The 26156-nt window shown below is 37.2% G+C and overlaps 2 protein-coding genes across 2 annotated transcripts in view; one reads left to right on the top strand and one right to left on the bottom strand.

The window, feature by feature from the left end:
* The window catches only part of LOC126962034 (cytochrome P450 2C18), a 263118-nt gene that overhangs the window by 86746 nt on the left and 150216 nt on the right, over positions 1–26156 (bottom strand). The gene's annotated exons all lie outside the window — the stretch shown is intronic.
* LOC126962037 (cytochrome P450 2C20) overlaps positions 1–26156 on the top strand; it is a 32613-nt gene that overhangs the window by 2474 nt on the left and 3983 nt on the right. Inside the window, exons 4-7 of the mRNA XM_050802814.1 lie at positions 7938–8098; positions 9190–9366; positions 21687–21828; positions 24552–24739. Coding sequence (XP_050658771.1) covers positions 7938–8098; positions 9190–9366; positions 21687–21828; positions 24552–24739 — 668 coding nt within the window. The remainder of the gene's footprint in view (positions 1–7937; positions 8099–9189; positions 9367–21686; positions 21829–24551; positions 24740–26156) is intronic.

Here is a 26156-nt window from a genome sequence, read left to right as displayed (position 1 = left end):
CTGGAAATTCCTTCCAGGTCCATGCCTACAGCTCTGGCCAGTAATGACACTACGTATGGTTTCACTTTCTTAGGTATATCTCAGTACAGTTTTCATCAGTTCTTATTTCTCAGGAAACATGGTACTATTTGAAAACTGTCAGGATTAATTATTTCTTGTTAACCACTACTTACTGTAACAATTTATATATTTTGAGTAAATATAATCTACAGTATAATTCAGCAAAATACACAAATACTAATCAGTAAATAATTTGTTTAACTGGATTTTAACTATTATGAAAAACTCTTTATCTTATCTTCCTTAAATGTAATTTGGCTATGTTTTCAGTTCTGTCATCTTTTTTCCCCTGTATTGGATATTAGCTTTAAAATTTGTGCGAATCGTTTTTCTCCCACTGCCAGTTTACTCACCTATGAAGTGCTTGTTATAATCAATGTGATTATCAGCTGGGATAAAAAATTACCTTTTTAAATTCACTCTCACGGGGCGGAGCAAGATGGCAGAATAGGAACAGCTCCAGTCTCCAACTCCCAGCGCGAGCGACACAGAAGACCGGTGATTTCTGCATTTTCAACTGAGGTACTGGGTTCATCTCACTGGGGAGTGCTGGACGATCGGTGCTGGTCAGCTGCTGCAGCCCGACCAGCCACAGCTGAAGCAGGGCGAGGCATTGCCTCACCTGGGAAGCGCAAGGGGGAAGGGAATCCCTTTTCCTAGCCAGGGGAACTGAGACACACAACACCTGGAAAATCGGGTAACTCCCACCCCAATACTGTGCTTTAAGCAAACAGGCACACCAGGAGATCATATCCCACACCTGGCCGGGAGGGTCCCACACCCACGGAGCCTCCCTCATTGCTAGCACAGCAGTCTGTCATCTACCGGCGAGGCAGCAGCGAGGCTGGGGGAGGGGCGCCCGCCATTGCTGAGGCTTAAGTAGGTAAACAAAGCTGCTGGGAAGCTCGAACTGGGTGGAGCTCATAGCAGCTCAAGGAAACCTGCCTGTCTCTGTAGACTCCACCTCTGGGGACAGGGCAATAACAAACACAGCCGAAACCTCTGCAGACGCAAAGGACTCTGTCTGACAGCTTTGAAGAGAGCAGTGGAACTCCCAACGCGGAGGTTGAGATTTGAGAAGGGACAGACTCCCTGCTCAAGTGGGTCCCTGACCCCTGAGTAGCCTAACTGGGAGACATCCCCCACTAGGGGCAGTCTGACACCCCACACCTCACAGGGTGGAGTACACCCCTGAGAGGAAGCTTCCAAAGCAAGAATCAGACAGGTACACTCGCTGTTCAGAAATATTCTATCTTCTGCAGCCTCTGCTGCTGATACTCAGGCAAACAGGGTCTGGAGTGGACCTCAAGCAATCTCTGACAGACCTACAGCTGAGGGTCCTGACTGTTAGAAGGAAAACTATCAAACAGGAAGGACACCTACACCAAAACCCCATCAGTACATCACCATCATCAAAGACCAGAGGCAGATAAAACCACAAAGATGGGGAAAAAGCAGGGCAGAAAAGCTGGAAATTCCAAAAATAAGAGCACATCTCCCCCGGCAAAGGAGCGCAGCTCATCGCCAGCAACGGATCAAAGCTGGACGGAGAATGACTTTGATGAGATGAGAGAAGAAGGCTTCAGTCCATCAAATTTCTCAGAGCTAAAGGAGGAATTACGTACCCAGCGCAAAGAAACTAAAAATCTTGAAAAAAAAGTGGAAGAATTGATGGCTAGAGTAATTAATGCAGAGAAGGTCATAAACGAAATGAAAGAGATGAAAACCATGACACGAGAAATACGTGACAAATGCACAAGCTTCAGTAACCGACTCGATCAACTGGAAGAAAGAGTATCAGCAATTGAGGATCAAATGAATGAAATGAAGCGAGAAGAGAAAAACCAAAAGAAAAAAGAAGAAAAAGAAATGAACAAAGCCTGCAAGAAGTATGGGATTATGTAAAAAGACCAAATCTACGTCTGATTGGGGTGCCTGAAAGTGAGGGGGAAAATGGAACCAAGTTGGAAAACACTCTTCAGGATATCATCCAGGAGAACTTCCCCAACCTAGTAGGGCAGGCCAACATTCAAATCCAGGAAATACAGAGAACGCCACAAAGATACTCCTCGAGAAGAGCAACTCCAAGACACATAATTGCCAGATTCACCAAAGTTGAAATGAAGGAAAAAATCTTAAGGGCAGCCAGAGAGAAAGGTCGGGTTACCCACAAAGGGAAGCCCATCAGACTAACAGCAGATCTCTCGGCAGAAACTCTCCAAGCCAGAAGAGAGTGGGGGCCAATATTCAACATTCTTAAAGAAAAGAATTTTAAACCCAGAATTTCATATCCAGCCAAACTAAGTTTCATAAGTGAAGGAGAAATAAAATCCTTTACAGATAAGCAAATGCTTAGAGATTTTGTCACCACTAGGCCTGCCTTACAAGAGACCCTGAAGGAAGCACTAAACATGGAAAGGAACAACCGGTACCAGCCATTGCAAAAACATGCCAAAATGTAAAGACCATCGATGCTAGGAAGAAACTGCATCAACTAACGAGCAAAATAACCAGTTAATATCATAATGGCAGGATCAAGTTCACACATAACAATCTTAACCTTAAATGTAAATGGACTAAATGCTCCAATGAAAAGACACAGACTGGTAAACTGGATAAAGAGTCAAGACCCATCAGTCTGCTGTATTCAGGAGACCCATCTCACACGCAGAGACATACATAGGCTCAAAATAAAGGGATGGAGGAAGATTTACCAAGCAAATGGAGAACAAAAAAAAGCGGGGGTTGCAATACTAGTCTCTGATAAAACAGACTTTAAACCATCAAAGATCCAAAGAGACAAAGAAGGCCATTACATAATGGTAAAGGGATCAATTCAACAGGAAGAGCTAACTATCCTAAATATATATGCACCCAATACAGGAGCACCCAGATTCATCAAGCAAGTCCTTAGAGACTTACAAAGAGACTTAGACTCCCATACAATAATAATGGGGAGACTTCAACACTCCACTGTCAACATTAGACAGATCAACGAGACAGAAAGTTAACAAGGATATCCAGGAATTGAACTCATCTCTGCAGCAAGCAGACCTAATAGACATCTATAGAACTCTCCACCCCAAATCAACAGAATATACATTCTTCTCAGCACCACATCGTACTTACTCCAAAATCGACCACGTAATTGGAAGTAAAGCACTCCTCAGCAAATGTACAAGAACAGAAATTATAACAAACTGTCTCTCAGACCACAGTGCAACCAAACTAGAACTCAGGACTAAGAAACTCAATCAAAACCGCTCAACTACATGGAAACTGAACAACCTGCTCCTGAGTGACTACTGGGTACATAACGAAATGAAGGCAGAAATAAAGATGTTCTTTGAAACCAATGAGAACAAAGATACAACATACCAGAATCTCTGGGACACATTTAAAGCAGTGTGTAGAGGGAAATTTATAGCACTAAATGCCCACAAGAGAAAGCAGGAAAGATCTAAAATTGACACTCTAACATCACAATTAAAAGAACTAGAAAAGCAAGAGCAAACACATTCGAAAGCTAGCAGAAGGCAAGAAATAACTAAGATCAGAGCAGAACTGAAGGAGATAGAGACACAAAAAACCCTCCAAAAAATCAATGAATCCAGGAGTTGGTTTTTTGAAAAGTTCAACAAATTGACAGACCACTAGCAAGACTAATAAAGAAGAAAAGAGAGAAGAATCAAATCGACGCAATTAAAAATGATAAAGGGGATATCACCACCGACCCCACAGAAATACAAACTACCATCAGAGAATACTATAAACACCTCTACGCAAATAAACTGGAAAATCTAGAAGAAATGGATAATTTCCTGGACACTTACACTCTTCCAAGACTAAACCAGGAAGAAGTTGAATCCCTGAATAGACCAATAGCAGGCTCTGAAATTGAGGCAATAATTAATAGCCTACCAACCAAAAAAAGTCCAAGACCAGATGGATTCACAGCTGAATTCTACCAGAGGTACAAGGAGGAGTTGGTACCATTCCTTCTGAAACTGTTCCAATCAATAGAAAAAGAGGGAATCCTCCCTAACTCATTTTATGAGGCCAACATCATCCTGATACCAAAGCCTGGCAGAGACACAACAAAAAAAGAGAATTTTAGACCAATATCCCTGATGAACATCGATGCAAAAATCCTCAATAAAATACTGGCAAACCAGATTCAGCAACACATCAAAAAGCTTATCTACCATGATCAAGTGGGCTTCATCCCTGGGATGCAAGGCTGGTTCAACATTCGCAAATCAATAAACATAATCCAGCATATAAACAGAACCAAAGACAAGAACCACATGATTATCTCAATAGATGCAGAAAAGGCTTTTGACAAAATTCTACAGCCCTTCATGCTAAAAACACTCAATAAAATTGGTATTGATGGAACGTATCTCAAAATAATAAGAGCTATTTATGACAAACCCACAGCCAATATCATACTGAATGGGCAAAAACTGGAAAAATTCCCTTTGAAAACTGGCACAAGACAGGGATGCCCTCTCTCACCACTCCTATTCAACATAGTGTTGGAAGTTCTGGCTAGGGCAATTAGGCAAGAGAAAGAAATCAAGGGTATTCAGTTAGGAAAAGAAGAAGTCAAACTGTCCCTGTTTGCAGATGACATGATTGTATATTTAGAAAACCCCATCGTCTCAGCCCAAAATCTCCTTAAGCTGATAAGCAACTTCAGCAAAGTCTCAGGATACAAAGTTAATGTGCAAAAATCACAAGCATTCTTATACACCAGTAACAGACAAACAGAGAGCCAAATCAGGAATGAACTTCCATTCACAATTGCTTCAAAGAGAATAAAATACCTAGGAATCCAACTTACAAGGGATGTAAAGGACCTCTTCAAGGAGAACTACAAACCACTGCTCAGTGAAATAAAAGAGGACACAAACAAATGGAAGAACATACCATGCTCATGGATAGGAAGAATCAATATTGTGAAAATGGCCATACTGACCAAGGTAATTTATAGATTCAGTGCCATCCCCATCAAGCTACCAATGAGTTTCTTCACAGAATTGGAAAAAACTGCTTTAAAGTTCATATGGAACCAAAAAAGAGCCCGCATCTCCAAGACAATCCTAAGTCAAAAGAACAAAGCTGGAGGCATCACGCTACCTGACTTCAAACTATACTACAAGGCTACAGTAACCAAAACAGCATGGTACTGGTACCAAAACAGAGATATAGACCAATGGAACAGAACAGAGTCCTCAGAAATAATACCACACATCTACAGCCATCTGATCTTTGACAAACCTGAGAGAAACAAGAAATGGGGAAAGCATTCCCTATTTAATAAATGGTGCTGGGAAAATTGGCTAGCCATAAGTAGAAAGCTGAAACTGGATCCTTTCCTTACTCCTTATACGAAAATTAATTCAAGATGGATTAGAGACTTAAATGTTAGACCTAATACCATAAAAATCCTAGAGGAAAACCTAGGTAGTACCATTCAGGACATAGGCATGGGCAAAGACTTCATGTCTAAAACACCAAAAGCAACGGCAGCAAAAGCCAAAATTGACAAATGGGATCTCATTAAACTAAAGAGCTTCTGCACAGCAAAAGAAACTACCATCAGAGTGAACAGGCAACCTACAGAATGGGAGAAAATTTTTGCAATCTACTCATCTGACAAAGGGCTAATATCCAGAACCTACAAAGAACTCAAACAAATTTAGAAGAAAAAAACAAACAACCCCATCAAAAAGTGGGCAAAGGATATGAACAGACATTTCTCAAAAGAAGACATTCATACAGCCAACAGCCACATGAAAAAATGCTCATCATCACTGGCCATCAGAGAAATGCAAATCAAAACCACAATGAGATACCATCTCACACCAGTTAGAATGGCGATCATTAAAAAGTCAGGAAACAACAGGTGCTGGAGAGGATGTGGAGAAATAGGAACACTTTTACACTGTTGGTGGGACTGTAAACTAGTTCAACCATTATGGAAAACAGTATGGCGATTCCTCAAGGATCTAGAACTAGATGTACCATATGACCCAGCCATCCCATTACTGGGTATATACCCAAAGGATTATAAATTATGCTGCTATAAAGACACATGCACTCATATGTTTATTGCAACACTATTCACAATAGCAAAGACTTGGAATCAACCCAAATGTCCATCAGTGACAGATTGGATTAAGAAAATGTGGCACATATACACCATGGAATACTATGCAGCCATAAAAAAGGATGAGTTTGTGTCCTTTGTAGGGACATGGATGCAGCTGGAAACCATCATTCTTAGCAATCTATCACAAGAACAGAAAACCAAACACCGCATGTTCTCACTCATAGGTGGGAACTGAACAATGAGATCACTTGGACTCAGGAAGAGGAACATCACACACAGGGGCCTGTCATGGGGAGGGGGGAAGGGGGAGGAATTGCATTGGGAGTTATACCTGATGTAAATGACAAGTTGATGGGTGCAGCACACCAACATGGCACAAGTATACATATGTAACAAACCTGCACGTTATGCACATGTACCCTACAACTTAAAGTATAATAATAATAAATAAATTTAAAAAAATAAAAAATAAAAAATAAAATAAAATAAATTCACTCTCTCAAGTGCAGTTAAAAAAATAGAACTGGATATCAGATTGTACCTGAGAATCACACACACACACACACACACACACACACACACACTCACCAAGGCTTCCCAAAGTACCTTTCACCCTCTAGGCTACAACAACAGCTTTTCTGAAACTTTAGAGCCCTGTAATGTTTAAAGGAGTCTGGCATAGAAGCTGCTAACTCAGCAGGTTTCCTGTTGTTCAATGTTCCAACTTTATTCAGAACCCTTTCATTTCATGTCACTCTTATTTAGGACCTATCGATGTGAATTTGGGCACCCTTTCCATTTATGTTCACTAGTCACTTGGTTACAGCAATTTCACTTTAGAGATTCCTGCACCAAAAAAAAAAAAAAAAAAAAAAAAAAAAAAAGCCTTTTTAATAATTTATTTACCTGTAAAATGACAGATTTGGCCTCACTTATGGTCAAATTTAAAACTTTATTAAAACATACTTATCTTGATGACTATACTGAATAATATCCCAGAATCCACAAGAATAGTTTTGCCCAAATGAATTAAATTTGGAAGATGACTGGAAATGATAAACATTATTTCCAAAGGAAGGACATTCATTTTTTACAAATTGATAAAAGAAATAAAAAGATTCCATTTATCAATTTACTTTTTGGTTAGCTTTACTGGGATTTAGATTTGAAATTAAAAGTTAACATTTTACTTATTTAATCTGTTATACTTAATGCTCATTTATATTAGTTTTTCTTCTCATATCATATGGATGTGCCTGCTTTTCACATTTGTTCCCTCAAACACGTGCATTCACCCACAATCTCCCTAACTTTATTCCTATTGGTTCAGCACATTATACTTCAGCTATTCATTATATATAAGACATTTCTAGGTCCCCAACTTATCTCTTCCTATCTCTGTGTTTACTGTCCAGAGGCTTGAAACTGCTCTAAAACTTGAATTACTAGCATTTCAAAAAAGTCTTCTTTTTCCTTCCAAAATAAAAGATACCTTGGGTTAAAAGAGTTTAAATAAAGGCAGTGGATGTGAATTACCACGTGTGAAATGACATTGTGTAGCTAGACTGTAATGCTCAACTCATATTTAAGGTAAAAGTAATGTGTTTATTTCATGCATACTGAGTTTTTTTTTTTGGACACATGAGAAATTTCTAAGATATTGTTTAAAATTTCTAAATTTTCTTTATGTCTTAACAAACGCAGATCTTTTAAATATTTATTTTTTAATAATATTTTCAAACTATTTTTAAATCTTTAGCCTCACCCTGTGATCCCACTTTCATCCTGGGCTGTGCTCCCTGCAATGTGATCTGCTCCGTTGTTTTCCAGAAACGATTTGATTATAAAGATGAGAATTTTCTCACCCTGATGAAAAGATTCAATGAAAACTTCAGGATTCTGACCTCCCCGTGGATCCAGGTAAGGCCAAGATTTTATCTTCCTGGGAAACCATTTTTGCTCTTTTTTCTGGTAAGTCCAAAATTCTATATGGACCAAGCCATGAAGTGCATGTTTGAACACCACAGTCCTGCTCAAAAATTTATAAAGTGAACATCTGGGAAAGATGACCAAGTCTTTTATTTTACACACAGAAAATGAATGCCCAAATACAGGGGTGGCTTTCAAGCCCAGTGACTTCCTGACCAGTGGTTTATCCACTAAATTCCAAAGACTGTTTCAATAAAGTACTTTGGTGACCACCCAAAAGCACGTCCATACCACTCCATGGACATCCGGGCCCTTTCTGAAGGTTTTCATTACTCAATAGGCTTATCCTCCAATCAACGCTTACTGACCTTTTTCTAACATTACTTGGCAGAAATATTCTAATTTAGGGAAAGACTATCTCCATCAAGGAGGGAGAATATTTGTGACCATAGAAGGTGCCAGGAAACACTGAGTAGGGCAGGTGTGTTTGATGCTGTAGCTGAGATCCTGGCTGATGAGGCAGCTAGGTTAGGAAAGACAAAAATGGTTGGTTTCATGGTGTATGAACCATAAACAAACATTCAAATTTTACCCTGTGCTGAGTTGGCATGTCCTACACTCTGCCTAAATAATGATTGTGTGATCTTAGACCATTTTTGAAGCTACTTGACAGAAATAAAAACAGTGAGTTCTAGCTTCGTGCTTTCTATCAGGTTGCCCAAATCCCCTTAACCTCTAGCGTCATCAACTAAATATAAATCATAGTAATTCATGCTATCTTATATCTCAAGGTAGTAGGGAAGACTTGGTTTAAACATAAGAAAATTGATATTAAAATGCTTTTATACAATAAAAATGATGTATGGGTGAAGAAAATAATTATCATCTTTGATTTCCTGTTCAAAATTTTATCCATCCAATCTTTAGGTACAGAAAATTGCTACACGTGCACAATAAAAATTTCCCCATCAAAATGAACATGATATTTTATTTGTATTTATAGCTATAATTTCAATCAGGGCTTGGTGTAAGATACATATGTCTTATGACGTGTTTATATTTAATATTCTTTTCTCTTTTAGGTCTGCAATAATTTCCCTCTACTCATTGATTGTTTCCCAGGAACTCACAACAAATTGCTTAAAAATGTTGCTCTTACAAAAAGTTACATTAGGGAGAAAGTAAAAGAACACCAAGCATCACTGGACATTAACAATCCTCGGGACTTTATTGATTGCTTCCTGATCAAAATGGAGCAGGTAAGATACTAGCAACAGATCAGTAATTTGATTTCTTGTCCATTTTGTGATTCATCGAATCCTTCTGTAATTTACTAAGGATGTTTAAATGATCAGGCCAGTAATGCTTGACAAACATTGTAATTACTTATTGTATTTATGGGCCTGCACTAAACGTCGTGGAAAATATAAAATTGTCCAATGGCTAGAATGCATAGACCCTCTTTTTGAAACAAAAATAATCTATGTGAGTAGAATAATATAGACATGCAGTCAAATGGAAACAATTACCAATAAGTAGAAAACATAAAATATCCTACCATAAACTGAAGATGGATATCAGTATTGCACACAGATTATGTGACAATGGAAAAGAATGACATCATAAATGGGCTTCCTGCATGCCCTGCATATTGAAATAGTGCTTAAAATATTTGCAGTATGGAACAGAAGAAAGGTGTCAGTCGGACTGAATGATTTGTGGAGAGGTGTGTGGTGGGAGAGAGTTGGTGGATGGAAGAGAGAAGGTTTAATTTAGTGTAACCTAAAATGAATTTGCACAAAGGAGTTGGAGGTTGATGTTTATTAGGTAACCTGTGAGCGTGAATCCTGTTTTCATTGCACTATTTATTTAAAAAGCATTTTTTTTCCTATTGAATTGTCTTGACAACCTCATTATAAACGAATTGAGTATAAATATGAGGATTTGTTTGTGGGCTCTCAATTCTACTTCATTGATCTATCTGTCCTTATGCCAGTAGTACCTCATTTTGAAGTCTTAATTACTGTAGCTTTGTATCAAGTTTTCAATTCAAAAAGTGTGAGTCCTCAAAGCTCTTTTCAAGACTATTTGGGCTTTTAGGGGTTCATTCAGTCTCAACATAAATTTAAGAATAAACTTGTCAATTTCTGCAAACAAGCCCATAGGGGTTTTAACAGATCATTAAATCTAGAGATTAATTCAGAAAATTATGATATTTCAAATATTGAGATGAAATTCATATACCATATATCACCCAATTTAAAGTGTACACTTTAATGGTATTTAGTTTAATTACAATATTGTGCAACTGAGTTATGAGGCGGGAATCAACTCCAGAGGTGGGACTTGGACACGGGACGAGATTGATGACTAGCTAAAACAGGGCCAGGACAAAAGCAGCTTTCAATCAGTCCCACTCACCAGTGTACCGTGTCAATTTACTATTCCCATGGCAACACCCAGGAGTTACCTCCCCTTTCCGTGGCACCCAATGATCCAAAAGATAGGACCCATTCCCTGCACAAACTGTCCCTTAATATGCATGCAATTAAAAGTGGGTATAAAAATGACTGCAAAACTGCCCTGAGCTGCTACTCTCTGCCTATACCATAGCCCTGCTCTGCAGGAGACCTCACAGAGCTGTACCACTGCCTGTTCAACAAAGCTGTTTTCTTCTACCTCTGAGTTGCCCTTGAATTCTTTTCTGGGAAAAGCCAAGAACCATCCCAGACTAAGCTCTACATTGGGACTCGCCTGCCCTGCCCCATCTCTCTCTACTTTCAAAACTTTTTTATCACTCCACAGAAACATACTATATCATAAACTAGTTACACCTCATTCCCCACTCCATCATTCTAGTAAACATTAATCAACTATCTTTATGGATTTTCCTATAATGAATATAGCATATAAAAGGACCCATGGCATATGTGATCTTTTTTCCTGACTTCTTTCACATAGCATAATGATATGGAGGATCAACTAACTTTTAGCATGTGATAGTACTTTGTTGCTTTTTGTGGTTGAATAATATTCCATTTTCATGTACACATACAACAATTTGCTTATCATTCATCTGCTGCTGATCATTTGTGTTATTCTCACCTTTTGGCTCTTACAATGTTGCTATGAACATTTGTATGCAAGTTTCTTCGTGAACATATTTTCAGTTTTCCAGGGTATAGTCCTAGGAGTGTTATTTCTGGGTCATATGGTGATTTTATGTTTAACTTTTTGAGAAACAACTAAACATTTCTACAGTAAATGCACCATTTTAAAGTCCCACTAGCAATGTTTGAGGGTTCCTTTTTTCCACATTATAGCTAATATTTGTAATTTTCTGTTTTTCATGTCAGCGCAAAATGGTATTTCATTGTGGTTTTGACTTGACCAATGATATTAATCAGCTGTTTACCATTTTTACATGTTCTTTGGAGAAATGTTATTCAAGGCCCTTGCATTTTATTTTATTTTATTTTATTTTATTTTTATTTTTGAGACAGGGCCTGTCTGTGTTGCTCAGGTTGGAGTACAGTGCTGTTATCTTGGCTCACGGCAACTTCTGACCCTTGGGCTCAAGTGATACTCCTACCTCAGCTTCCCAAGTAGCTAGGAGCATAGGCATGAGTCCGAACACCCAGCTAATTTTTGTATTTTTTTGTACAAATATAGTTTCATCATGTTTCCCAGGCTGGTCTCAAACTCCTGAGCTCACGCAGTCCACCCACCTCAGCCCTCCCAAAGCACTGGGATTGCAGGTGTGAGCCACCACACCTGGCCCTTTGCTCATTTCTATATTGGGTTGCTCATCATTTTGTTGTTGAACTATAGGTAATTGTTTATGGATTCTGGGCATTAAACCCTTACTAAATATGTATCAAATACAAATATTTCTCCCATTCTGTAGGTTGTCATTTCGCATTCTTAATTTTGTCCTTTGATGAACAAACATTTTAAATTTGGTGAAGCCCAGTTTGTCTCTCTTATTTTAGTTGCTTTGGTGTCAAATCTATGCATCCACTTCCAATTCTGAAGGCATTAAGATTTAACCCGATGTTTTATTCTAAGAATTATATAGTTATAGTGCACATTTGAGTTTTTTGTTCACTTTCAGTTATATTTTGCATAAGAGTGAGATAGGGGTTCAACTTCATTCTTTTGTATGTGGTTACCCAGTTGTCCCAGCACTGTTTGTTGAAGAAACTCTTCTTTTATTTATTTTTTAAACTCTTCCTTTAGATTGAATGATCTTGGCACATTTGTTGAACATGAACTGGGCATAGATGATTAGGTTTACATTTGGATTTCAATTTTATTCCATTGGTCTTTATTTCTTTCCTTTTGCCAGTACCATGCTGTTTTGACTACTATAGTTTTGTTTTGAAGTTTGGAAATTTGGAAATTGAGTCCTCTCCCTGTAGTTGCATATAAATTCAGAACTGGCTTTTCCTTTTTTGCACAAATAAAAAATTTTAAAAAGGACATTGGAATTGTGACAGTGATTACATTCAATCTTTAGATTACTTTTGGAAGCATTGCCATCTTAACAATTTTAAGTCTTTCAATCCTTTAACATGATGTGGTTTGCCATTTATTTAGGTACTCCTTATTTTTCTAATCAACATTTGATAGTTTTCAGTCTTTTATCTTCTTGACTATAGATTCTCAGGGCTTTTGGCCTTTTGGATGCTATTGCAAATGTAATTATTTCCTTGATTTTATTTTCATATTGTTCATTGCTGATATAAACAGACACAACTGATATCTGGACCGTTCTTACACTCTAAAATTAAGCTGAAAATATTTATCAGCTCTAGTTGTTTTTGTGGGTTGCATGGACTTTTCTTTATATAGAATTGTGTTATCTTAAAATAGAAAGAGTTTTACATCTTGCTTTCTTACCTAAATGCCTTTTATTTCTCTTTCTTATCTAATTGTTTTGGCTAGGACCTTAAGTGTTATGCTGAATAGTAGTAGAAAAATTGGGTATACTTGGATCTTTTCCACCTGATTTTGGGGCATAAGCTTTTAGATTTTCATAATTTGATATAAAATATCTTTGGAATTTTTATAAATATATTTTATTATAAGGAATTTCCCTTCTCTTCATATTTTTGAGTCATTTTATCAGGAAGAGTGTTGAATTTTGTCTTATGCTTTCTCAGCTTCTATTGAGATGGTCATTTTGTTAGATTTTTCCTTTCTTTCTAATAAGGTGATGTATTATATTGATTGATTTTCTTATTGAAGCACTCTTGCACTCCCCATATAGATCCCATTTAGTTGACCTATAATCCTTAATTTTTTGAAAAAAATCCATAATGTACAAGTTGCTATATTATTTCTGTTTCTTGTCTAATTGTTTTGGCTAGGACCTTAAGAAAGATGCTGAATAGCAGTAGTAAAAGTGTATATACTTTGGGTTTTTTCCCCCCTGATTTTAGGGCATAACCTATTAGATTTTCACAATTTGATATAAAATGTCTTTGGAATTTTTATAAATACATTTTATTATGATAAGGAATGTTCCCTTCTATTCATATTTTTTAGTGATTTTTAAAATTATACTTTAGGTTCTAGGATACATGTGCAGAATGTGCAGGTTTTTTACATAGGTATACACGTGCCAAGGTGGCTTGCTGCATCCATCAACCCATCATCTAGGTTTTAAGCCCCACATTAATCAGGTATTTGTCCCAGTGCTCTCCCTCCCCTTGCTCTCCACTCCCTGACAAGCCCTGGTGTGTGATGTTTCCCTCCCTGTGTCCATGTGTTCTCACTGTTCAACTCCCACTTTTGAGTGAGAAAATGCAGTGCTTGGTTTTCTGTTCCTGTGTTAGTTTGCTGAGAATGATGGTTTCCAGTTTCATCCATGTGCCTGAAAAGGACATGAATTCATTCTTTTTTATGGCTGTATAGTATTTCATGGTGTATATGTGCCATATTTTCTTTATCTAGTCTATCATTGATGGGCATTTGGGTTGCTTCCAAGTCTTTGCTATTGTAAATAGTGCTGCAATAAATGCACATGTACATCTGCCTTTATAGTAGAATGATTTATAATCCTTTGAGTATATACCCAGTATTGGGATTGCTGGGTCAAATGGTATTTCTGGTTTTAGATTCTTGAGGAATCACCACACTGTCTTCCACAATGGTTGAACTAATTTACACGCCCACCAACAGTGTAAAAGCATTCCTATTTCTCTGCATCCTTGACAGCATCTGTTGTTTTCTGACTTTTTAATGATCGCCATTCTTAACTGGGTTGAGATGGCATCTCATTGTTAATTTTATGTTTGGATATTGTAAATGGGATTACTTTTTTAAATTATTTTTTAAATTTTTCACTGTAGGAATATAGAAATACTAGCGATTTTTGTATGTTATTTTGTATTTTCCAACTTTACTGAATTTGTTTATTTTTCATAGTTTTTTAGTGGAGTCTTTAGGTTTTTTAAAACAGAAGATTATATTATCTGGAAACGAGGATAATTTGACTTCTTTCATTCTAATTGGGATCCCCTTTATATCTTTCTCTGATTGCTCTAGCTAGGTATTCCAATACAATCTTGAATAACAGTGGTGAAAGTAAGCATCCTTGTTGTTTTCCAGACCTTAGAGGAAAGGCTTTCCATTTTTCCCCATTTAGTGTGTTACCAGCTGTGTGTCTTTCGTAGATGGCTTTTATTATGGTGAGGTATGTTCCTTCTATACCTTGTTTTTTTAGGGCTTTTACCATGAACGGATGTTGAATTTTATCAAATAATTTTTCAGTTATCGATTGAAATCACCATATGCTTTTGTTCTTTATTCTGTTGATATGATGTACCACATCTATTAATTGGCATATGTTAAAGCACTGTTGCATACAGGGATAAACCCCACCTGGTTGTGATGAATGAGCTATTTAACGTATTCATTAATTTGGTTTGCAGCTATTTTCTTGAGGATTTTTGCATCAATATGCCTCAGAGACATTGGCCTATAACTTTTTTTTAATGTGTCTTTGGTTTTCTTATCAGAGTAATACTGGCCTTATAGAATTAGTTTGGAAGTATTCCCTCCTTCACTATTTTGTGGAATAGTTTGAGTAGGATTGGCATTAGTTCTTCTTTAAATGTTTGCTAGAATTCATCATTGAAGTAATTGAGTCTTGAGCTTTTCTCTACTAGGATGCTTTCTCTTGAGTTCAATCTGATTACTTGTTATAATTTTGTTCAGGTTTTGGATTGCTTCATGGTTCAATTTCAGTAGGTTGTATGTATCTAGGAATTTGTTCATTATTTCTAAGTTTTCTAATTTATTGGTATATAGTTGCTCATGGTAGCCACCAATGATCCTTTGAATACCTGTAATATCTGTTGTAATGTCTTCTTTTTCATCTCTGACTTATTTGGATCATCTCACCTTTTTCCTTACTCTGGCTAAAAGTTTGTCAGCTTTCTTTAACTCTTCTAAAGAACAACTTTTTGCTTTATTGATATTTTGTATTGTTTTCTTTATTTCAATTTCATTTATTTCTGCTCTGAGCTTTATTATTTCTTTTCCTCTACTAATTTTGGGTTTGGTTTGCTCCAGCTTTCGTAGTTTTTTAAGGTATATTGTTAGTTTGTTTAGTTGATGTTTTTCTTCTATTTTGATAGTTGACACTTACAGCTATTAACTTTATTCTTAGTACCACTTTTGCTGAATCCCATAGGTTTTCATATGCTGTGTTTTCTCATCATTTGCTTCAAGAAATTTTTCAATTTTCTTCTTAATTTCTTCATTCTCCCACTGTTCATTCAGGAGCATATTGTTTAATTTTCATGTATTTGAACTTATACAAAATTGATTCAAGATGGATTAAAGACTTAAATGTGAGGTTCAAAACTATAAAAACCCTAGCAGAAAATCTAGGCAATACAATTCAGGACGTCCTTGGGAGTTTTATTATTAAATACCTGGAAGTAGTCTTCATTGGGTTTAATCTGCTTGGTGTTCTATCAGCTTCTTGTACTTAGATAGTGATACCCTTCTCTAGTTTTGGAAAGTTCTCTGTTATTTTCCCTTAAATAAATGTTCTACTCCTTTCTCTTTCTCTACTTCCTCTTTAAGGCCAATAACTCTTAGATTTGCATTTTGAGCCTATTTTCTCGATCCTGTAGGTGTATTTCATTGTTTTTTATTCTTTTTTCTTTTGTCGCTTCTAACTGTATTTTCAAATAGCTTGCGTTAAAGCTCTCTAATTCTTTCTTCTGCTGGATCAATTCTACTATTCTATTATTCTACTAAAGACTCTAATGTATTCTTCAGTATGCCAATTGTATGTTTCAGCTCCTCAATCTCTGCTTAACTCTTGTAAATTATTTCATTCTCTTTGTTACGTTTATCTGATAGAATTGTGAATTTCTTCTCTGTGTTATTTTAAATATTTTTAGCTTTCCTCAAAACAACTATCTTATATTCTCTGGCTGAAAAATTACATATCTCTGTTTCTCCAGGATTGGTCCCTGGTGCCTTATTTAGTTCATGTGGTGAGGTCATGTTTTCCTGGATTTTCTTTATACTTATAGATGTTCATCTGGGGCTGGGCATTCTAGAGTTAGGTATTTTTGTTTCTTTGTAGTCTGGGATTTTTTTTTTGTACCCATCCTTCTTGTTAGGCTTTCCAGATATTAAAAAGGACTTAACCTATTTTTGACTTGCCCCTAGAATACTGCACTGGCAGTGAACTGCACTTTTTTTAAATAAATGGGAAATGAGTTAAGTGTTGTGATCTAAGCTTTATCTACTTTAGGGGCACTCCAAGCCCAATAATGCAGTGGTTCTTGAAGACTTGTAGAGATACTGCCTTGATGGTCTTGGACAGGATCCAAGAGAATTCTGTGGATTACCAGACAGAAACTCTTGTTCTCTTCCCTTAGCTTCTCCCAAATAAACAAAGTCTCTCTCTCTGTTCTGAGCCAATTGAAACTGGGGATAGAATGACACAAGCACTCATGTATCCGCCACCACTGTGACTGCACTGAGCCAGACTTAAAACCAGCAGAACACTGGGTCTTGCCCAAAGCCTGGTGCAACCACTCCCTGGATACTGCCTATGTTTCCAAGGATCTGGGGCTCTACAATCAGCTGGTGGTGAATCCAGCCAGGCCTGTGTCCTTCCCTTCAGTGCAGCAAATTCCTCCAGTACCCAGGCATGTCCAGAGGTACCACCTAGAAGCCAGGGACAAGAGTCAAAAACCTTAGAAGTCTATTTGGTGTTCTGTTGTACTGCAGCTAAGCTGGCACTTAAACCACAAAATGCAGTCCTTCTCACTCTTCCCTTTCCTTTCCAAAGGGAGTGGAGTCTCAAGCTTTGAGCAGTGCTATCAAAGGCCCATTGAGAATACTAGACCCTGCACAAGAGCCAAGTCCTGGTTTTGGAGACTCCAGGAGTGCACTTGGTGCTCTACCCACCTGTGATCAAGCTGGTACCTAGTTGCAAGACAAAGTCGCCTTTATATTTTACTCTGATATCTCAAGTAGAAGGAGTCTTTCCTGATGGCCAGCTAGCTGGGAATGTGTTGAGTCTTACCTGAAGCCAGCAAGTCTCAGAGTCTAACCCAAAGTCCTCAACATAGTACCCGGGTATTGCTGCTAGCTATTCAAGCCCCCATTCCTCAAGCAGAAGAAAGGAGTTTCTTTTGGAAGTGAAAACTGTGCAGCTTGGGATTAGGAGAGGGGGGATGTCAGCGCCCCCTTACCCATCTTCAGCTGGTGTTTCAGTAAGTTGCACCTCCCACCACCGCTCTACTGTCTCTGGGCCCAGTTCAGAACTAGGACTCACATAAAAGTTACAATCCTTGTAGCCAAGTCTGTCTTTCAAGTTCATTTACAGTCCCAGAGCCCTATAGTCCACAGTGATGAGGCTTGTAGAAACTTGGTTCCAACCACTGGTATCAGAGATTCATCTCAGGCCAGGGCTGGTTTAAATGCTCCTTCTGTGAGTGGGCATCAGCTGAATTTGGGCCTGTTTTCCCTTCTGCCATAACAGAACATCACTAATTTTATGCTCTATAATTACTGTGTTCTCCCTCCTTCAGTACTCAGAAACACTCTCTGAACCATGCCACTGCTGCCAGGGGAAAAGAGGATGTCAGTAATTCAATAGTATTTTTTCTATCTCTTCAGTTCCTCTTTCAGTGATACACATTTAAATCTAGGTACTGTGCATGCTCATCTGATTTTGGTTCTTATGAAGGTACACTTTGTGTAGATAGCTGTTAAGTTGATGTCCTTGCATGGGGAATAATCAGTGAAGCATTCTATTCTGTCATCTTGCTCCACTCTCTCATTTGTATATCTTCCTTTGAGAAATTTCTGTTCATGTTGTTTGCCCACTTTTTACTGGGAATATTTCGATTTTTTTTTCTTGCTGTTATGAGTTTCTTGTAGATTCTGGAAAATAGTCCTTTGTTGAAAGTATATTTTGCAAATATTTTCTCCCATTCTATAGGTTGTATGTTTACTCTGCTTGTTGTTTCTTTAACTATACAGAAGCTCTTTCGTTTAATTAGGTCCCATTGTCAATTGTTTTTATTGAAATTGCTTTTAAACACTGAGTCATAAATCCTTAGCCTACACCAATGCTCAGAAGAGTTTTTTCTAGGTTTTTGTCTAGAATTATTATGATTTCAAGTCTCATATTTAAGTCTTTAGTCCATCTTGAGTTAATTTTTGTATATGGTGAGATATAGGAATCATATTTCATTCTTCTACATGTTCCCCTGGGTAATATAAGCCAAACACAAATCCCACAGCTACTAGTCTATGTGGCTCTCTCCTGCAAGAACCACCTCCTAGCTGGAAGCCAATAGGCACAGCCTATTACAACATCTGCTGGCAAAATAACACAACATTTGGGAAGGAGAAAACTTTTGTCTTATCTCAGCTAACACCATATCCACATCACCCCAGCTAATTAGAAGGTCTTGATTGTGTTCACAAACCCAGTACATTGCTAGTACAGTTGGCATTTGAGGAAATCACCACACTAAGCCTATTTATAACCGAGTAAATCTTACAGAGTCTATATCACTCTCTTGCCACCCCCATCAGAGGTTGTGCTTGCATTTGCTGCTGGGAGACCAGAGGACAGTTAGGCCCACTCAACATTGCCCTCCTTTGTAGCAAAGAGTGGAACCCAAACACTGTACATCTCTCAGACCTTCCCACAGTCCGAGGCATCAGAGATTTCCAGTTGGCTGACAAAGATGTCAATCATCAATAATCCTCAGAAGGAAGAGCCAATATTACAGGTGAATAATCATAGGCCAAATGGACTGTTAAAGAGAGAGCAATGAAGCTTATTGGTCAATTCATAAGAAGAATCTACAACTCACAAACGCGCGCGCGCGCGCGCGCACACACACACACACACACACACACACACACACACAAATAAAGTAAAAAGAAGCTGGCAAGGATAAAACCCTGAGAAACTTAGTAATCCATGGAAAGGACAGGTAGGAGTGTTCTTAGCCTCTCTACCCAATTTGGCAAGCTACTGGGATCTGAAGTCAAGGTGACCTTCTTTATCTTCATGAGCACAAGTACTGGAGTGGGCTGTGGTTTTGAGACTTCTCAAGAACATTACCTTGTTCACACAAGTTCCCTTTCCTTTTCCCTTGGATCTGAGCTCTTTTTAACTGTTTTGGTAGAATTCACTAGTGAAGTAATCTTGAGCTGGAACTTTGTTTTTGGTGGGGGGTAGTTCTTGATTACTAATTCAAATACTTTACTTATTGTAGGTGTATTCACACTTTCAGTCTATGAGAACTTTATTCGATTAGTCCCTTAGCCTTGGCATTTGCATTACCCCTACTCTTCTTTATCCAATATAGGCAGTTAATGCCTCACGTTTTTGTATTAATAATTGCCATTTCTCTTCACTTTGTATTTTCCTATTTATTCCTGAACTTATTCCTTAGAATAAGTTGCCTGTTGCCTCCCATCTGGATTACAAGTTTGTTAGACCTGTCTTGTCTTTGTGAACTCATTATCCTTCACTATATTTCATTCTTGGTTTTGTTGACATATTTGTTTTACACATTTCAGCTTTGTAATGAATACGTAGGTGATACTGAGTCTTTGTAAATTTTCAACAGAAGAAAATTGCAAACTCTTGATTCAAGAGTGTAATACTTTTCATGATATGGCCCTAATTTACCTATATTTACAAACTAAAACTGTGTTCACTTACAAATAATAAAAAAAATCATAAAAATGAATGTTTTAGGCTGTTATTGAATTGCTACAAAGAAATATCTGAGGTCAGACAACTTGTAAGAAAATGAGGCCCAATTGGCTCACATTTTTGCAGGCTGTACAAGCATGATGCTGGCATCTGCTCAGCTTCTGCAGAGTCCTCAGGGAGTATTTGCTCATAGCAGAAGGCAAAGCAGGAACAGACACATCATATGGCAAAAGGAGAAGCAAGTTGGAGAAACAGTTTTAATCAACCAGATCTTATGTGAACTCACTTATTATCAGGATAGCATCAAGGGAAATAGCGTTCATGAGAAACCTACCCCCATGATCCAATCACCTCTCACCAGGTCCCACCTACAACACTGGGGATTAAGTTTCAACAAAAGATTTGAGAGAGATAAATATTTATTATCCAAACTATATCAAGAGCTTAATCAAATAGTTGGCTTATATATCTCAAATACAATAAGTCTTATGGTGGGCTAGAATAGAAATAATATGGTAGCCCTTAAGCATGAGAAAGTCAAGTACCTTCTTTCTTTTTGTTTACCATGTTTAGTATAGAAGTCTTCATTACTATGATCAAATGCTCATGTCAAAGATGATGTCAATCCTACCTCCCCTTTCACATTCATGTTTTGAATAATAAGGAGAAAATAGAAGATTCATGTTCTGGTTTGAATGAATCCTCTACAGTTCATGTGCTAAAAGTGAATGCCCAATGCAATAGTGTTGGTGGGTGCAGCCTAACAAAACATGACTACGTCATCAGTGTTCTGCCCTCGTAAATATACTCATGTCGTTATTGCAAGAGTGGGGTAGTTCTTGACAGCTTATTATAAATGTGAGTGTGCCCCCACCCCTTGCTCTTACTCTTACCCTTTCTTGCCCTTCTACTTTTTGCCATGTGATGAAGTAGCAAGAAGGCCATTGCCAGAAGCCACTGCCATGCTCTTGGACTTCCCAGCCTTCAGAATCATCAGAAATAAATTTCTTTTCTTTATAAATTACCAAGTCTATAGTATTATGTTATATAGCACAAATTGAACTAAGACAGGGCATCAGTATACTTCTGCTTTTATTTCTGGGGCAAGAAATACTCTGTGTGACTAACCTAAGCAGCAAATGATTTCATGAATGGAACTTGTACGTCTGTCAGGAAATAAAGTTTGAGTTAACTGATCTGCAGTTTCTGCCATACCATACAGTTGCTTTTTCTAATACTGTACTGTCCAGTATCTCTTTTGGCTAACTTTATAACATAGTATGTTTCTTTAAAATTTAGTGTATTTAGATATACTGGCACATAATTTGTCAGATAATTGCATGAAATCATTTCTAGGAAAAGGACAACCAACAGTCAGAATTCACTATTGAAAACTTGGTTGGCACTGTAGCTGATCTATTTATTGCTGGAACAGAGACAACAAGCACCACTCTGAGATATGGACTCCTGCTCCTGCTGAAGCACCCAGAGGTCACAGGTAGGACCACAGATGATGAACAAAGTGAATTTTAGAACAGTGCTGAGAAGATGGTGACAGTGTCCTCCACCTTGTTTCTCTCTGAGAAGCTTCATTCTTTACATTTCTGTGTCATCAGCTGGAATCTGTCTAAATTTCATGACATGATTAAAAAGGACATCTTTGCACAATGGAGGAGGATGACTGAGATCAGTAAAAGCAATATGGCAGTAGCAAAATAAATAAAGCCCTGATGAAGTATCTAGATTTCAGCAGAGGTAATTTGTGGTAGGGAGAACCAGTATAAGTTGGTCTAGCAGTGAGTGTTGGTTTCATTATGAAAAGTCCACTTTGAACAGTAGGTTCATTCTTGAAGGTATCTTTTCTCGTTTTGAAAATTCCGTGTTCTAATGCTGGGGTAGGAAGATGAAAACAATCTTTATTGAAGCATAAATGGAAATTCTAGAATTGTACTGAGGCATCCTGAGATAAATTCCAGTCTGGGAAATAATCTAAAAGTTAGGCTCCTAAGAAAGGTGTTTCCATTTAAGCAGAGGCCATACCTAAAGGAATTTTATTTTTCCAAAAGTGTGTTTCATAAAACTGCTGTTTGACCAAATAGGAATATTTGGAAGGGGGTTAATAATTGCATCTTTCACATACAACTTTTCTTTAGAATTTATAATTTACCTTTAGAGTAAACTCTACATTTCCTTAGAATTCACATTTAAATAGTTCCCGTTTTGCAGCAGATAACATACCTTTTTTCCTGTGTCAGGATCCCACTGAAATTTCAGTAACTAAATTACAAATAAAATTAGCCTGTTGAAGTAAAAAGAGAGGAGAATAGAAAACAGCCAATAAAAACACAGAGAGACAATGAAGGTCTGACAATTGACACGGCATAGAGGATGGAGTTGTAACGTAAGTATCAGCAGAGCAAGATTTATCAAGAGGAGAAGCTAATCTGTGTCACTATGATTCTCATAAGGGTCAGTATTTGGAGGCACCAAGAGCCAAAGAAGGTAGGGAATGAGACTGAAAAGGGAGGCTCTCCTGCCCAGGTTTCCTCCATGACTCCTTTTATCAGGTACATGATTTTTTCCCACTGGAAAAGGGAAGCACAGTCTCCAGAGAAATAGAGCCTAAGAACCCCTGTACTCGGGGACACTTTACAGGGCCAGGAAAGTGTGAGGTGTGAAGCCAGAAAAAAAAGCTTTGGGAAATATCTATTCCTCAAATTCAAAAACTCAGCACTTTTCTTCATCTTGCTTCCTGACATTCAGCAGCTAGATATTCTCCAGAGAAGAAACAAGTCTAGAGAAAAGACCTCCGTATTTTGCCATCTTAATAGAAAGTTATCTACAAGTGTTCAGCAGAGTGAATGAAATTAAAACATCCATTACAGGACACAAAGTCATGGAATTTCAGAGCACCAGAAGTAAATGGAAAATTAAAATCTTTCAGAGGGTTATATCAAGTCATATATAAAATACCAGCATTCAGACAGCATCAGAATTCTCAAGTATATTATCTTGTGTATTCATAGAAAAAAAGTATTTGGGAACTACATGCTTGTTACAAATTTCACCCTCTATACTAACTTTCTCCAATACTGGGGATTGTGCTCCATCTCACATCTGAAACCAAGTCAGAAGAAATTAAGGGTGCCAGGAATCAGGAGACCCCATGTAAGAGAATGAGCGTCAGAGAGGCTACTGGGCTCCTAGGAAACAACCACTTCAGAAGGGAACAGGTAAATAATACACGTAGAGGAGACTTCAAGAACCAAAGAGATGTGATTGATAGTCTGAGATTTCCCTATAATTGAGAAATTATTACTAGGAGTTTCAAACATGTGCAAATTCTCTAACTTGAAGAATAGAAAATTGTGATTTAACTAAAGAACCAAGGAAGAATATGTGTGTGTGTGTATATGTGTGTGTGTGTTTGTGTGAGTATATTTAGAATGATATAAACATGAATAGTGATATAACTAGAAATTGTGGTCTAAATGTATCCTGGTAAGTAGAAGGAGGAGAATTGTGTGTGTGTAGATGTGTGTATGTGTCTGTGTGTACACATACGACTTTGTGGGCGTGTGTCTATACATGGAATAGAGATGGAGATAAAAATTCTCATCTCACATACCAGAAAATCATTAAATATTGTCTAAAAATTGTTAAGTAAAAAATAGAAAGAAATAGTGGTTATTTAGAAATGTAAATATAAATTTCAGAAGAAGCTGCTAGCATGCTCAAAGTGGCCACAATTGGGAAGTGGAGAAATGAAGACAGTACCAGTGCTAATTGCATCACTGCCCCCGCCCCACCACCGCACACACAAATATATTTACAAAATCATTACAATTTAACGTTATACCCCATATATTTTTTCGATAATACACATAATATTTGATTCCTGTTTTTCTGTTTGCAAGCACTGTAATTTCTTGACTTATTATGTTTTATTTTTAAAATATTTATTACTTAAATTTGTATTAGTTGTCATATATGCTAATTTATAGAAATGTACTTGTGCACTGTAATGACTAGTTTGTAGGAGAACGGTATGTGTCTATATTACAGTAATCCTTTTTATATGGCTGGTTGTACTTCTGCACATGTAACTCATGTTTGTAATATTGCTGGGATTTTTACATCATGTTTAATGTGACCATGAATTGCTATGACAAATGTTCCATATATCTCCATTTCCATCAGTTCTTTCTTGTGTCTTGTCAGCTAAAGTCCAGGAAGAAATTGATCATGTAATTGGCAGACACAGGAGCCCCTGCATGCAGGATAGGAGCCACATGCCTTACACAGATGCTGTAGTACATGAGATCCAGAGATACATTGACCTTGTCCCCACTGGTGTGCCCCATGCAGTGACCACTGATATTAAGTTCAGAAACTACCTTATCCCTAAGGTAAGCTTGTTTCTCTCACACTATATTTCTGTGCTTCTGAAATTTCCAAAGTGCTAGTTTAGCTCCAATCCTCTAACAACAGAAGATGAGAGAAGTGCAAAACTCATACATGTGGCAGCTTGATGGACTTTCTGCTATTTTGTTTGGGGCTATAAAGATTTATAAAGCTAGGTCTCCTTAATAGGCTACTCTTAGGTGTTTATACTTTCAAATAGTTGTTGAAAATATCAGTGTGTCAATTTCCCAAAACACTCTTCTGAGAGTTTTATCAAAGTGACATTCATTGTGTAGTTCAATATGGAAAGACTTAACATGTTCATGCATTAAATATTTTAATTCATGAATATGGTTATGCTCCCAACTTATTGAGCTTTATTCTATTTTCTCAGTAATGTTTTCTTTTCAGTGCAGTGGCTTACAACTCTTTTATTAGGTTTTTCCTAGATAATTAATATTTTGTTGTTATAAAATTTTAATGCTTTTTTATTTCTTTGTAATTGGTATATGTAATTGTGTTCAATTATATTATTTTGATGACCTTATATCTAACAACTTTCCTAAATTTACCGATCATTGCTAATAATTTATCTGTAGATATACTTGGAAATTCCATGTACATTATTTTGCTATCTGGGTTAATATGTATTTTATTTCTTATTTTCCAATGATTTTTGTCTTCAATTTGTCTTTATTGCATTACTGCACTGGCTAGGATTTCCAGGATAGCATTGAATAGAATTGGTGATAGAGGACATCCTTATTTCATTTCTAATCTGCTGGGGGGTAGACTATAAGAATATTAATATTTCACTACTGAGAATGATGCTTTAAGTATTTTAGTAGATATTCTTTATCAGAAATCTTTAAGATTCTAGTGGATATTCTTTATCAGATTAGGGAAGTTTTTCCTCTTCTCTTATTTTTATATAAATTTTTGTCATGAATGTGTGTGCAATTTTATCAAATTGATTCTCTGCATCTATTTATATGATTGTATATACTGGCCTCACATCCCTCACTAAATATACAAAGTATACACAAACAGCTGGATTTGCTCTGTTACTTACTGTTCAGGACTTCTGTATTTATATTCATAAGATATTTTGGTCTGCAATTTTTCTTCCTCAACATTTTCTTTTCAGAGTTTTGATAACAAGATAATGCTGGCTGCATAAAACTAGTTGAGAAATGGTCCCTAATGTGGGTCTGTTTTCATTGCTTTCTTTTCCTTCCACTTTTCTTCTTGTGACTGCTTAGTTGTGTCTTTCAAATGCCTAAAAGCCTATGGCTCAGTACCAGATATTATATATGAAAAAATGCAGAATTTCGGAGAACGTTTATCTTTTTCCAGAATGGATTCATTCACCTCTCATAGGCAGTTATAATGACAACACCTCCTGTCCCGATTCAGAATTGA

Source organism: Macaca thibetana, chromosome 9, assembly GCF_024542745.1.
Source record: "Macaca thibetana thibetana isolate TM-01 chromosome 9, ASM2454274v1, whole genome shotgun sequence".
NCBI classification, from domain to species: domain Eukaryota; kingdom Metazoa; phylum Chordata; class Mammalia; order Primates; family Cercopithecidae; genus Macaca; species Macaca thibetana.
This window is presented reverse-complemented; position numbering and strand designations above follow the sequence as displayed.